Here is a 14,861-nt window from a genome sequence, read left to right as displayed (position 1 = left end):
CCTAGACAAAAAAGTTGGATCCAATCTCAAAAATAATTGAAAAAAGCAGAGAATGATGCTGAATGAAAACAAAAGCCAGTTCCAAAGGTTTACATACTGTATGACCCCATTTATCTATCTAACGTTTTCCTAAGAACACAGTTACAAAAGTGGAAAACAAATTAGTGACACTTGATTGTTAAAGGGGTTGGGTAAAGGAAGTAGATGTTATTTTTTTTTTAAGTAAAATGAGGTGATAAGGAAAAAACATGAGGTGATGATGGAAATGTTCTATAACCTCAAGGCTGGGTGTGGCCATACTTGTAATCCTAGCAATTTGGGAGGCAGAGATCAAGAAGATGCCTGTTGGGGCATAAAGTTCAGTAACTCCATTTCAACAGACAAGCTGGGTGTGGTGGTTCAGGCCTGCCATCCCAGCTATGTGAGCAACTATGGTAAGATCACAAACTGAGGCAAGCCCTAGATAAAAGTGCAAGCACTATCTGAAACAACAACAACAACAAAAACCTATTATGTGAGCCAAGCTCCATTTCTGGCTTTTTAGTTGACTATGTGGAAATAAGAGATTCATAGACTTTCCTCCCTGGACTCCCTTTGATCTCATCCTTCTGAGTGGCGTGAGCCACCACACCTGGCCTAGTAGTAGTGATTTTTTTATGTTTCAGTCATGCCTAAGGACTGGTAAATTTCATTTCAAGATATTAAAGGATGTTTTTACAAAATAATCATCATGGAAAAGAACCATAATGAAACACCACAAGGTGGAGAGCTCCCAGAGGAGCCCCTTAGATCATGTTGGATCCAGGGCTGCTTTCTCTTGCCTGCACTTCCGGAAAAGCTGTGTGAGAACTAATCAGGACCAGCTAGCATCAACCACAGCACAAGCTTTAGGCCAGTGAATAGCGAGGGCCAGCACAGAAGAGTGTGTGTGTGTGGTGGTGGTGATGGTGGTGTGTGTGTATATATATATGTATATATAAGGGGAGGAAGGCTGGGGGTGGAGAAGATAAGGTCACTTCCAGGCAGCCACCAGGGCAACAACAGCAACGACAAAGCTAAATGAAAGAAAAGAATGGAAAAGAAATGCCCAAACTGCACCCCACATTCTGTTGTCCTCACTCTCACCCTGGCTAATGAGGAATATTTTTTTTTCTGTTCCTTCAACTGGGCATAAAAGATTTGACCTGCTACCACATGCTCCAGCAGAACTCCTTTCAATTTCCAATTCTAGACACACACATACACACACACACACACACACACACACACACACACACACACACACACACAGCTTCCCTCTGTGGAGAGACATGATCATAGAGAAATCACGAGCTCTGCATGGGAAGCTGGGAAGATTTGGCAGTTCATAAAAGGGGGCCCCTCTGAGGACTCAAGTATGTATGTACTTAGGATGTAAAGTCACTGGAAAAAATCAGAAACTTAAGGAAATCTTTTGTGTGTATTTTCTTCGAAATCCAGGACAATTTTTTAGCCATAAGAATAGAGCAAGAAGTAATCATTTGAAATCAGAGAAATTAGACAAAAGATTAAAAAAACAAGCCAAATGCAGGTGGCTCATGGTCATAATCCTAGCTACTCAGGAGGCTCTAAGGATTGAGGTTCAATGCCAGCACAGGCAGGGAAGTTGTGAGACTCTTTTTGTTTTTTTTTTTGCCAGTCCTGGGCTTGAGCTCAGGGCCTGAGCACTGTCCTTGGACTTTCTCAAGGCTAGAGCTCTACCACTTGAGCCTCAGCACCACTTCTGGCTTTTTTCTATGTATGTGGTACCGAGGAATCCAACCCGGGTCTTCATGCATGCTAGGCAAGCACTTTAACCACTAGGCGAAACTCCCAGCCCCGTTGTGAAACTCTTATATCCGATTAACCACCAAAAAGCCTAAAGTAGAGCTGTGACTCACGTGATAGTGATAGAGCTCTAGCATTGAGTAAACAAAGCTCAGGGACTCTGTCTAGACCCAGAGTACAAGCTCCAGTACCAGCATACACACACACACACACACACACACACACACACACACACACACACACACACACACACACGAGAAGGAAGGAAGGAAGGAAGGAAGGAAGGAAGGAAGGAAGGAAGGAAGGAAGGAAGGAAGGAAGGGAGGGAGGGAAGGAATGGAAGGAATGATAGAGTTTTTGTAAAGAAGCATATGGCTCAAATGATAGGACGTGTGGGTCTAGGGAGTACTAGGTCCTGGGTTCAAGCCTCAGTAATGCAAAAACAAAACAAATAAGAAGCACACAAAGCAAAACACACCAGATTACATACTTTAAAAAAATCAGAAACCTTAAAATAACCATAAAAATGATTAAATAAAGATTTTTAGATCTGGGCATGGAATATATGCATGTATCTGAACTTCTTGAAGAGGACTCCAGGGTAAAAGAGAAGCATCAACCAAAGTAACAACAGAATCTAGTCATTCTGGGCAATTTATAAAATCTACTGCTCAACCCTAACAACAGCCAAAGTAGATTAGGAAGTGGACAAATGTATCTCAAGCCAACTTTCTGCATGCTACTTAGAGGCAAAACAGCAAAATCACCCACAGTAAGGAAAGAACTAGTAAGGATATCATTAATTTTATTACAATACTGGTCACACATATAGAACAGTAGAGACCAGAAATAAAAGGAACAGGAACTGAGGACTGGAGGACACAAGACTAAATGTCTGCTTGGAGGGCAGGTAAGAGTGAACTGAAAATTATTAATGGTTATTTAAGCGTGATATACAAATTAAACATCTAAAATTTGTCTAATAAAAATAATATAGTCGGGGCTGGGACTATGGTCTAGTGTTAGAGTGCTTTCCTAGCATGCATGAAGCCCTGGGTTTAATTCCTTGGAACCACATAAACAGGAAAGCCCAGAAGTGGCACTGTAGCTCAAGTGGTAGAGTGCTAGCCTTGAAAAAGCTCAAGTGCCCAGCCCTGAGTTCAAGCCCCAGGACTGGCAAAAAAAAAAAAAAATACAGTAAAGCAAGGCATAGTGCTTGTTATCCCAGCTGCTCAGAAGGCTAAGGCAGAAGGATCACTTGAAACTAAACTTTTAAGGCCAGAGTGAGCAACACAGAGATTCTGCCTCGAATGATACCGAACTTAGCTTGGCCTTTTACTTGTGTAATGATGATATTTAAAGATCTCATCCACAATAGTTGTAGACAAATAAAATAGAGTTATTGAAGAATTGACCCCCCTCCCCCGATTTGTTTTCCTAGGTGTATAAGTGTAGACTTATGCACCATAAATATAGACTGCCTGACTCCAGCAGGGCAATATATCTAGGTCCAGCTGTAAACATCCTATCAAGGGCCCAACAGAGAAGCCCCCATCTCCCTTGACCTAGTAGCTTTTACATTAACCCTGCCTCATTGCTCAGACTCCATAAAACCGAGCTCCTGTCCCAGCTCAGACACACAGTCTCCAAGCCCATGGGAAGGCTGTGTCCCTTGCTGCTGCTCTAGCTCAATAAACAGTCCTTGCCTGTGGAAGATCAAGTCCAGCTTGTTTCCTTCCTTTCCCTTCCATTTCCCTAACCGTTAAAAGTGAGAGAGAAAGAAGAGAGAGAGAGAGAGGGAGGGAGGGAGACAGACAGACAGAGAAGAAAGAGAAAGAAAGAAAGAAAGAAAGAAAGAAAGAAAGAAAGAAAGAAAGAAAGAAAATGTAGAGAGAGGACTTGCAGAAATCAAGAGACAGTCTCCTGGAATGAAATTGGACAAAGATGTCAGTGATGTTGGGGGGGGGGGATACAGGGAGAACTCCCACTTCTCTGCATCACAGACTCTCAGAAAGATTTAGAGAGATGCCATTTCAAATAATACTCCATCTTGTGCCTACCTGGAAACTCCGAGAAAAACCCATGGCCTCATTCCAAAGACCTACTAACCTATGCACTATTGGGAAACACGGAGCCAGGAAACCACCCATGTGTCACAGAGCTAAGAACACAGGACCTGAACACTGAAACCAAGTTTCCTAATGAGCTCACACCTGGGTTTACCCAGGATATAGCCAGAAATTTAAACCCATTCCTGTTCCTAAACTGATGAACTAGATTAAATGTGATCCACCTTAAGGAGGAAGGAGATTGTACCCTGAGTTGGCACATGAATGGATCTTGAAGACATCATGCTAATGAAATAGGCCAATCACAGAAAGATGTGTACTTCAAGATTTCAGCTACACATAGAGTGTAAAGGCAAGCTCATAGAGCTGGAGGTAGAGAAGGGTAGATGCCAGATAGGAGGGCACTGTTTCAATCCTGCAATGTGAACAGTTCTAAGGAGCTGCGGGACAGTCTTGGGTCCACAGAACACACTACTATTTTGTGCACTAAGAATTAAGAATTGGGGGCTGGGAATTTGGCCTAGTGGTAGAGTGCTTGCCTAACATGCACAAAGACCTGGGTTCGGTCCTTGGTACCACATACATAGAAAAGCCAGAAATAGCACTGTGGCTTAAGTGGTAAGGCTCTAGCCTTGAGAAAGCCCAAGGACAGTGCTCAAGCCCAGGACTGGCAAAAAAAAAATTAGACATCAAATGTTCTTACGACAATTTGAAAATGAACTAAGTGAAGAAAATGAGACTACTAAATTTGAAGTGCTATTTTTAATCATAAAACATATTCATCAACAAATGGTCCTTCTAAAATTATAAAAATGATGATTAAACAGTCAGCTCCTTCCTGGTGCTCTGCCGCTGTGCTGCAAGTGACCCCAGATTCCTCATCTGCTCATGACCCTCAGCACCTCCTCAGGGTCATTAAGACTCTGGATAGATAGATTCTGCCTTTCCCAAAGCTGAGCTCTCTAAACATCCCTTATTCATGAACCCACTACTGCATTCCCATGCTCCCTTGTTCCTCTTTTCACATTTCCAGGGCCTAAAGGGTCCCAGATGGCCCCACCACCTCTGACTCGAACTCCCCTTTCCTTCTGCAAAAACCTCCATCTCAAGAGGCTTCTATGTAGAACCTGGTTCCTCCTCTGGCTCCCTTATTGTCCTCTACTGATGCCATCTGACCTCTCATTTCCCCCATTATCCTTAGTGCATGTAGCATCAGGGGGATTGAACCCTGAACCACCCCGACCCCCACGTCTCTCTGTCACTCTCAACTCCAGCATCATTTCTTTTCATATTTCCTCATCTCCTGATTTTGTCTTAGCCTCTCTTCCCTATTCTACAAACCCTGGTCCCAAGATTCATCCACAGTTGGCTTCATTTCATTCTACTGCAGTCTCCTGATGAATTAAATGGAATGACAATGATACTGTCATCTATCATAATTTTATCATATTATCTGGCAATATTGTTCTCAGGTTCTGAGAACAATACTGGCACATGGTGGGCAAAGAACTGTTGGTAGGTGGTAGGTAGGAGGAAGGCCACCACCTTCAGCAAACAGAGCAGCAAGAGAAAGAAATGGAGGCAGAGCCTGGGGCTGAATCTGAGACTACAACCTCAGTCTTTGTTTCCTCACACAGAAGTGGGGAATGAGGATAGTTACCTGCTGGGTTGGAGAAGACAGAGCTGGTCATTCTTTTTCCCTATCAGAGACAGCCAGTATTGCAGATTGGAACCTAAGGTGTGACCTGGGCACAAGGCAAACAACTGGAGAATGGGTAAAGACATGGATCATGGGGCCAATATCTCCTTGGAGGAAGGGATTGGAATTGCCACTTGTTTATCCTCACTGATCCACTGTGGTATGAAGATTCGGAGAGCATCACTGCAGTGTGGCACTCAACCCGGATTTCTACCATTGATAATTATTATTATGCATGCCATGTATATTATGCAGTATTTGCATATACAAACACAGAATATGTAAATGTGCCCTGTGATTATGCTATGCATTATTTACATATTATTTGTTATCATTATTAACTTTTAGAAGGCATTGGCAACAGCTGAAAGCAGCGGTATTCCTTTTGATCCTGTGCATGCTCAGCTATAGAATCAAAGGAACGAGTCCTTCTGTGACTCCCTTGTGTTCACTGTGTGGCTACAGGAGCTTCCTCTGGCTGCCATTCCTGGAAGAGAGCCATCCACACATCTTATCCCCACTGAGGCCCATCAGCCTTCATCTCAGCAGCATCACTGCCACCATGAGCAGAAAACCTCACCCTATACCCACTTTAAGGCCACCAGGAGAATCCGATAATACCACCTCAGGGTAAACACCCAGAAGAAGTGAAGGGGGAGCTTCCAAGATACTCATCACATACCCAAGAGGTGGAAGCATCTGACTTTGGACAGCTAAAAATATGGTAAATACATCAGCATACTGTTTAGCCTTGAAAAGGAAGAAAATCCTGACAATATGATGATCTTTGGCAGCATGATGCCTGTTATAGAAAGACAAACCCTGTGATTCCACTCCGAGGAAGCACTTAAGAGAGGTCACATTTGGTCAAATTCATTGAGGAGGGAAGTGGGGTGAGGGTCGCCAGGAGCTGCAGTAGGGCAATAGGGCACTGGTAGTTACTGGGCACAGAGTTTCCATTCTGCAAGACTGAGAGAGCTCTGAAGAGGGGGGGAGTAGTGATGGTGCACAGCTAGTTGAATGTACTTCATAGTGCTGAACTGTACACAGAATGGCTAAGAGGCCAAAGTTTATGGTGTGTGTATGTTATCTGACGGCAATTTAAAAAGAAAATCCTATCAGGACAGTCAGAGCTGGCTGGCTGCACTGTTCAAAATATATGGGGAACCTGACTAGTGATCCCCAGCTCTGTAGTTACAACCCAGCCCAGGTCACAGTCATTTCCTTCCTAGAATAGGATAATGGCCTCCAATCTGGTTTCACTTTATCTGTCAACTCCCAATAGCCAAAGAATTGCTGTTACAATGCAATTGGACCAGGGTGTCAGTGGCTCACGCCTGTAATCCTAGTTATTCAGGAGGCTGGGATGGGAGAACCACTGTTTAAAGTCTGGCTGGGTAATAAAGTCTATGAGACTCTCATATCCAATTAATCACCAAAAAAACCAGAAGCGGAGCTGTGGCTTAGTGGTAGAGTGCTAGCCTTGAGTAAAAGAAAAGCACAGGAACAGTGTCTAGGGCTTGAATTCAGTTACACATGCATGCACATGTACACACACACACACACACACACACATACACACATATACACACACACATACACACTCACACGCGTGTGTGAGCCAATCAGGTCATCTAATTTTCCTGAGCCAATCCCTTAAGAATTTACCCACATTACTTTACTGTCCTACCGCTGCTCATCTTACAGCAGCCTTAGGCAAAGCCTTCCTTCTGTCCCTTGCACCTGTTGGATCTTGGCAGGGCAGGGCTTTTACTTTTGCATCTTCTCAGCCAGAATCGCCTTTCTCAGTCTTCCACCTAGCTAACTTTCCTTGTACCTCTTTCAAGTCATGTTTGGATGATTTTGTGAAGGCAATGATTTTTATCCTGGTTACTGCTGTATCCCTTTGGCCTAGAATAGCACCAAATACATAGTAAGAAATGAAAAATAATTGTTGAGTCGGATGCCAGTGGCTTATACCTATAATACTAGTAACTCAGGGGGCTGATATCTGAGGATCAAGGTACAAAGCCAGATGGGGCAGGAAAGTCCATGACACTTGTTTCCAATTAACTACCCCCCTCAAAAAAGTCCAAAGTGAAGCTGTAGCTCAAGTGGTAAAGTGCTAGCCTTGAGTAGCGAAGCTCAGGAACAGTACCCAGGTCCTGAGTTAAAGCCCCAGCACTCACCCAAGTAAAAACTCTTGAATTAATGAATTAAAAAAAAAAGAAAAAGATGTATCAGCAGGTGGCAGAACGAAAGGGCAAGTCAATGTTTTTGACAAGATTGCCACCTGGTGGCTAAATTTTCTCACTGAGCCTCATAGATTTGGCAGGCATCTCATTAACCCTGAGATAGCAGTTCCCTGGGCAGGCAGAGAATTATTGCCCAAGCTGGATAAAATAGCATGTTCTTCTTAAGATTCTTCTGAAAATGAAAACTTGATCACAAACTAGCCCAGAAGGTAGCCAGGCTCCAAAGGGTGACTTCTGCTGCCACAAGGTTTGTTCTTGTTAGAAGATTCTGGTAGAGTCCTGAGAGATAAGGTGAGGCCTGTATACTAAAAACTGCAACAAGTGTAGCAACTAACAACAACAAAAAAATTTTATTCCTGGTAGTTCAAGCAGTTCCAACCCACCTTCCCTAGGTGTTAGATGAGTGCTCTGCATATTAAGTATGAGGTGACAACATGATAATTATTACCAAAAGGTGGAATGTTTTGTGGGGCTTGAGGAATTGATAGGTTAATTCCCAGGAAAGAACAGAATACAGGCTGATTATAAATGAAAATATTTAGGGTTTAAAATTGCAGCACTCTATTATAATTTCCTGATGAAATCTTTTACAAAATCAGTACAGTGAAAGAAATTAGAAGCTGGGTGCTGGTGGCTCATGCCTGTAAATGCTACTCAGGAGGCTCGATCTGAGGATTGAGGTTTAAAGGCAGCCCGGGTATGAAAGTCTGTCTGTGAGACTCTTATCACCAGTTAACCACTAGAAAATCGGAAGTGGTGCTGTGGCTCAAGTGGTAGAGTGCTAGCCTTGAGCTGAAGAGCTCAGGGATAGTGTACAGGCCCAGAGTTTAAGGCCAACAGAAAAAAAGGAGAAAGAAATTAAATATTGGAGAGAGTAGGTATGCCAACTACTCTGATCTGAATACACATCTCATTCCTGAATTGTATCATACTCTATCCCATAAATACGTACATTGTCTATTAAGAGAAACACTTGAAAGAAAATACAGAGAACATAAGCAAAAAGTCCAAAAAATAAGATCTGAGTGCCATCTAATGTTTCTGCTCCCTATGTGTCTCTAAATAATATGTTCCTTTCCTTTCAGAGAAAATGAACTACACATGTCCAGCACTTCCTCAATTTCCTTTGATTCTTTTTCCTCACCACTGAAATTATGGAGAATTGCTGTAAGTTTTGCAAGCATCTAAAAGGTGGTAATATGCCTAACATGCAAAATAATTCCCAACTCTGTCCTGACTGTATTGAGACTTTAAATTGTGCCCTGACTAGTTTTCATTCATGTTGCTATAGTTCCAATTGGATCTGGAGCTGTATATAGGTTTGGTCCACAAGGTGGTGCTATTGGAAGGTGGTAGATTTTTTTTTTTTTTTGCCAGTCCTGGGGCTTGTAGTCAGGGCCTGAGCACTGTCCTTGGGCTTTCTCAAGGCTAGAACTCTACCACTTGAGCCACACTGGCTTCTGGCTTTTTCTTTCTATGTATGTGGTAACAAGGAATTGAACTCAGGTCTTTGTGCATGCAAAGCAAGCACTCTACCACTAGGCCAAACTCCTGGCCTCAGAAGGTGGTAGAACTTAAAAGAGCTAGAGCCTAGTAGGGTCTTTAATCTTCTGGAAGAATCCCAGACCCCTTCTCTCCTTCTTGCTTCTTGGCTATAGAGTGAGCAGTTATGCTCCACCCTGTACACCCATTGTGATATGCTTCCCTGCCACAGACCCTCTGAGATTAGACAGGAACTTTCAAAACATTGAGCCTGTGTTCCTTATAGAGCTGGGGATGTGTCTTAGTGATAGAGCTCTTACCTAACATGTATAAAGTTCTGGGTTCAATTCTCAGTATAATACACACACACACACACACACACACACACACAAACACACACCTTTTTTTAAGTTCATTATCTCAGGTATTTTGATTTAGTGAGAAAAAACTGATTCACATACATGTAAACAAAAGTGCATGAAAAAATGAAATATTCATATGATACTTCCCACTATCTGTATTCCTTTTTATGTGAGCTACATCTTTTTCTACTATATAATTTGTGCGTGTGTGTGTGTGTGTGTGTGTGTGTGTGTGTGTGTTAGTCCCAGAGCTAACTCAGTGCCTGGGCACTGTACCTGAGCTTTTTTGAGCCACTTTTGGCTCCTGAGTAGCTAGGATTACAGACGTGAGCTACTAACACCCAATTCCCACTGTATTCATTTTCTTATAGATTTATATAAATTCTTCTAAGTAAGCCCTTTGATATATATATATAGATATCTATATATATCTATATATATATCAAACATCTCTTTTTACAAAGCATTTTGTATATTTATGTGATTATATTTTTCATGTATTCCTCTATAATTTTGTGTTTGTTCCTACTTAGAAACACTCAAGGCTGAGACTACAAATTAACTCTCTTGATGTTTCTTCTCTTTGTACTTCCATGGCTTCATTTTTAAATATTTAAATCTTTTGTCCATTTGGAATTTATTTTGATGAGAGTAATGCAATTAGGCTACAGATTTATTGTTTTCCCCTCAAGCTGGACACACTTTGCCCTTTCCTCTTCCCTTACCCCTTCCCCATTCCTCTATCCTCCCCTCGCCTCTTCTAGTCCCTTCCTATGTGCATATTCTAGCACTGAACAACATTCCTAAACCCTAAGTCACTGCTTTTTGTGTTGTTGTTTGTTCATTTTTTTGTTTTTTGGTTTTTTTTTGCCAGTCCTGGGCTTGAGCTCATGGCCTGAGCACTGTCCTTGGACTTTCTCAAGGCTAGAGCTCTACCACTTGAGCCTCAGCACCACTTCCGGCCTTTTCTCTATGTATGTGGTACCGTGGAATCGAACCCAGGTCTTCATGCATGCAAGGCAAGCACTTTAACCACTAGGCAAAACTCCCGCCGCCCCCCCCCCCCTTTTTTAAGGAATTCTCCATCTTTATATTTACCCTATAAATCTATCAGTTCATCTTGGATTTTCTTTGTTGTTCCACTGGTGCTTATGGCTATTCCTTTGATTGCTATTCTTCAGAATTTTTCTGGTTACTGTAGGCTATTTACTCTTCTAGATCATGACTGGATTTTCAATAGCAATACCACTGATAGCTAGGCAGGATAATTGCTGGGGACTGTTTGGTGTCTTGTAAGATGTTTAGCCATATCTTTCCACTAGAGGTCAGTGTTACCTCCCAGTTGTGATAACCAAAAATATTTTCAGAACAGGCCAAAAGCTCATGGTTGCGGGGGGTGGAAAATCAAATTGAGCCTCTCCCAGTGAAAACCACTGTTTTATTCTTGCTTTCCCAGAATGAAAATGAATCGATAGAAATTAGAACTGATTAGAAGTTCTTACTACATTTAGTACACAATCTTTTGCTATTGTACTTAACCTTCCTACCCAGAAACATATAATCTTCCACTTGTTTATGTCTTCATGGAAGCACATATATTTGTACTTTGAAAGGATTTTAAGTTTATTTCTCATTCTTTTTTTTTAAATCATTTTCCTTCTTTCACAACTGGGATCGTTTCTTACATTACCATTTTTTCTAACTAGTCTCTGATAAAAAGTTATGTATGTATGTATGTATGTATGTATGTATGTTTGTATGTATGTATTTGTTGGAATGAGGTTTCCATGTTTGGCTCAGCCAAATCCTCTTGCCTCAGCCTCTGAGGAGCTGGGACTATAGGTACTCATCAGGGCACCTGGAAAGACATATACTTCTTTGGTAAAAGGGTCTATTCATTATAGCTTGCCAAGAGTTTGTTATTAAGTAGGAAAGATTGCTTATTGTGACAAATATATCTTTCATGTCTATCAAGATGATCATTTGGTTTTTCTTGAGCATGTTAAAATTGCATGATGGGTAATATTCTAATTCCTGATATTCTTTCACTACTGGATGACAAAAATCCACTTGGTTATGCTGAATACTACCTTTTTACATCTATTATCTCATTCTTTATGCTAAAATTTTGATCTCATATCTTTGTATTAACATTCGAGAGTGAGATTGCTCTATGAATTTTAGTGATGCCCTGTTAACTTTTGGAATCAGCGTTAGGTTGACTTGTCATAAATTCATCTGTTGTGCTTTCCAAACTAAATGTGTAGGTACATGAGTATATGCTTAGTGTGAAATGTTTTATTTTTATTTTGGGGGAGTGGGGTCATGGGACTTGAACTCTGGGCCTAAGCACTGTCCCTGAGCTCTTCAGCTCAAGGGTACAACCCTATCCCTGAACCACAGCCCACTTCTTGTTTTCTAGAGATTAATTGGAGAAAAGAGTCACACGGTCTTTAATGCTTGGGCTGGCTTTGAACCTCGATCCTCAGATCTCAGCCACCTGAGTAGCTAGGATTACGGGTGTGAAGTGTTTTATTTTTATTTTTTGTTATAACTAAGGTTGGAACTCAGAGCCTCATGCTTGTTAGGCAGTTGTTCTACTAATTAAGCTATGCCTCCAGCCCCTACATCAGTCTTGAAACAGTAAAACTGTTATATAGAAACACCAGATGCTTCCCTTTACATCCTTTACATCATTTTCACAGGTTTTGATTTTTGAAAAATGTAAGAATTAAAAGACCCCTCTGGGAATGTGGTCTGGAACACAATGTTTTATGGGGAGAGGACACCATCATTATGTCTACTACTCCTAGACCCTTATCCTTCGCTAGGAATGGCATCTTCAGTTACTTCCCATCCTAGATAATCCAGAAATACATTTGGAGCTGCACTATGGCAAGGCCATGGACAGCACAGCTTTTTATCCATCTGCATAGAAACACTGATGTAGCCGGGAGTTTGGCCTAGTGGTAGAGTGCTTGCCTAGCATGCACAAAGCCCGGGGTTGGATACCTCAGTACCACATTCATAGAAAAAGCCAGAAATGGTGCTGTGGCTCAAGTGGTAGAGCACTAGCCTTGAGAAAAGCCCAAGGACCATGCTTAGGCCCTGAGTTCAAGCTCCAGTACTGGCAAAAAAAAAAAAAAAGAAAAAAGAAAAAGGAAAAGGAAAAGAAAAAAAGGATTGGTAATCAACACATTCCAGACACATAACCTGGCCTAGATCCCAGAAGGGTGCTACACACACATGATGACAAGAGGATTATTCAGGGACCATAATACCCATTGACCTCCTGCTTCTCATTTGTCTCCAGCACAGTTCAAGTGCTCGGTAAGGATAGGATGGGGGAAGGCAAGTATAACTACACATGCCCTTTCTCAGGGTCAAGAGGAGTAGCTTTCTGGGACCTTCAATACCCTGAAGCTCCCCCCTTACCTGTACTGCTCTTCACGCGGCTCTCTGTGAGCTCAGAGATGGTTCCAGCTGTCACAGTCTTCTTCAGTCGCACTGTCCCTGATGAGGTGGTACTACCAGGTTTGTCCAGCATGTCCTCACTACTGGCCCTCTTGAGCTAGAGAGAGGTTAGAAGGAAAGGAATAGGATGTAAGGAATACCATAGACCAACATGTACTTGAGCAGAACTAGAGGCCCAGGGATGTGGCTCCCCTGAATGTGGCATCCTGAGCTCTCTGTGTGAAGTAAGAAAATGCAAAGCTTATTACTTCAGTTATTCACATGCCAAGGAGATGATCTTCCATAACTGCTTCCAAGAGTAAGACTTACCTCATCATTCTACAAATATAGTGGCCTCCCCTGAAACTTAGTTCTAATAAGAACAAATGAGAATGATGAAGAAAAGATGATAATATCCACTAATATTCCCCATGCTCTCTCTGTGTGTGTGTATGTGTGTATGTGTATGTGAATTAGTATTTGACCTCAAGACCTTGTGCTTGTTAGACAGTCACTTTGTCACTGAACTATGCCTTCAGCCACTTTTTGTGCTAATTATTTTGGAGGATAGATTCTCCCCTGAGACTAAGTTCTACACCAGTGTTGTTTCATTCCTACTATAGATCTTGACAACCTCAGAATCCATATTTTTCCTACCTAAGTCAAGATCTTCCACCTTTTCACTGAAAGGAGTCAGTATAGCCACATTCAAATTGCCAATATGATTTTTTTTTTGCCAGTCCTGAGCCTTGAATGCAGGGCCTAAGCACTGTCCTTGGGCTTTCTCAAGGCTAGCACTCTACCACTTGAGCTACAGTACCACTTCTAGCTTTTTTTCTATGTATGTGGTACCAAGGAATCGAACCTGGGTCTTTGTGCCTGCTAGGCAAGCACTCTACCACTAAGCCAAATTCTCAGCCCCCCCCTTTTTTTTTTGGTCAGTCGTGGGGCTTGAACTCTGGGCCTGGGCACTGTCCCTGAGCTCTTCAACTTAAGGCTACCGCCCTACCCTGGGAGCCACAGTGCCACTTCTGCTTTTCTAGTAGTTAATTAGAGATAAGAGTTTCATGGGCTTTATAGAGCCCAAGCTGGTTTTGAACCACAATACTCAGATCTCAGCCTCCTGATGAGTAACTAGGCGTGATACTCCTGAATTTTGAACCATTATTTTATTTTATTTTGCCAGTCCTGGGTTTGATCTCAGGCCGTGAGCATTGTCTTTGGGCATTCTCAAGGCTAGAGCACTACCACTTGAATCACAGCACCACTTTTGGCTTTTTTTCTATGTATGTGGTGCTGAAGAATCAAACCAAGTCATTGTGCATTCTAGGCAAGCACTCTACCATTAGGCCAAACTCCCAGCCCTTGAGCCATTATTAAGTAAAATAATGCAAGCCTGGAGCCCAAGCACTGAGATTCTAGGATGGTTGATGTGATAATCAGCAGGCCAACAAAGCTATGATTTACAGTCCTAGGTGGGATGGCAGATTTAATCATGCTATAGCACAACACTATGCAATTTATAGCCTGTGGATTATTTCTGAAATTTTCCATTTAACATTTGTGCACTGTGGCTAAACTGAAACTAAGGAAAGTGCAACTGAAAGTGCTATGGTAACAAATGGTACCAAAAAATCTGCTTTCATAGTTAGGGAAAAAAGTTATTAGCACAAAATGCAGGGGAAGGCAATGCACAAAAATTCAGGGACAACAAAATACAGCCTAGTCATATGTA

The 14,861-nt window shown here is 42.0% G+C and overlaps 1 protein-coding gene across 3 annotated transcripts in view; it reads right to left on the bottom strand.

Moving 5' to 3' along the window:
* Specc1 (sperm antigen with calponin homology and coiled-coil domains 1) overlaps nucleotides 1–14,861 on the bottom strand; it is a 243,978-nt gene that overhangs the window by 160,807 nt on the left and 68,310 nt on the right. For all 3 annotated transcript variants that reach the window (XM_090349468.1, XM_090349469.1, XM_090349471.1), the window contains exon 4: nucleotides 13,109–13,244. In XM_090349468.1, coding sequence (XP_090205594.1) covers nucleotides 13,109–13,244 — 136 coding nt within the window. The remainder of the gene's footprint in view (nucleotides 1–13,108; nucleotides 13,245–14,861) is intronic.

The sequence above is a fragment of the Megascapheus bottae genome, chromosome 17, assembly GCF_031878675.1.
Source record: "Megascapheus bottae isolate mThoBot1 chromosome 17, mThoBot2.hap1, whole genome shotgun sequence".
In the NCBI taxonomy this organism is placed as follows: domain Eukaryota; kingdom Metazoa; phylum Chordata; class Mammalia; order Rodentia; family Geomyidae; genus Megascapheus; species Megascapheus bottae.
Note: the sequence above shows the minus strand (reverse complement) of the source record. Positions and strands in the feature narration are given on the sequence as shown.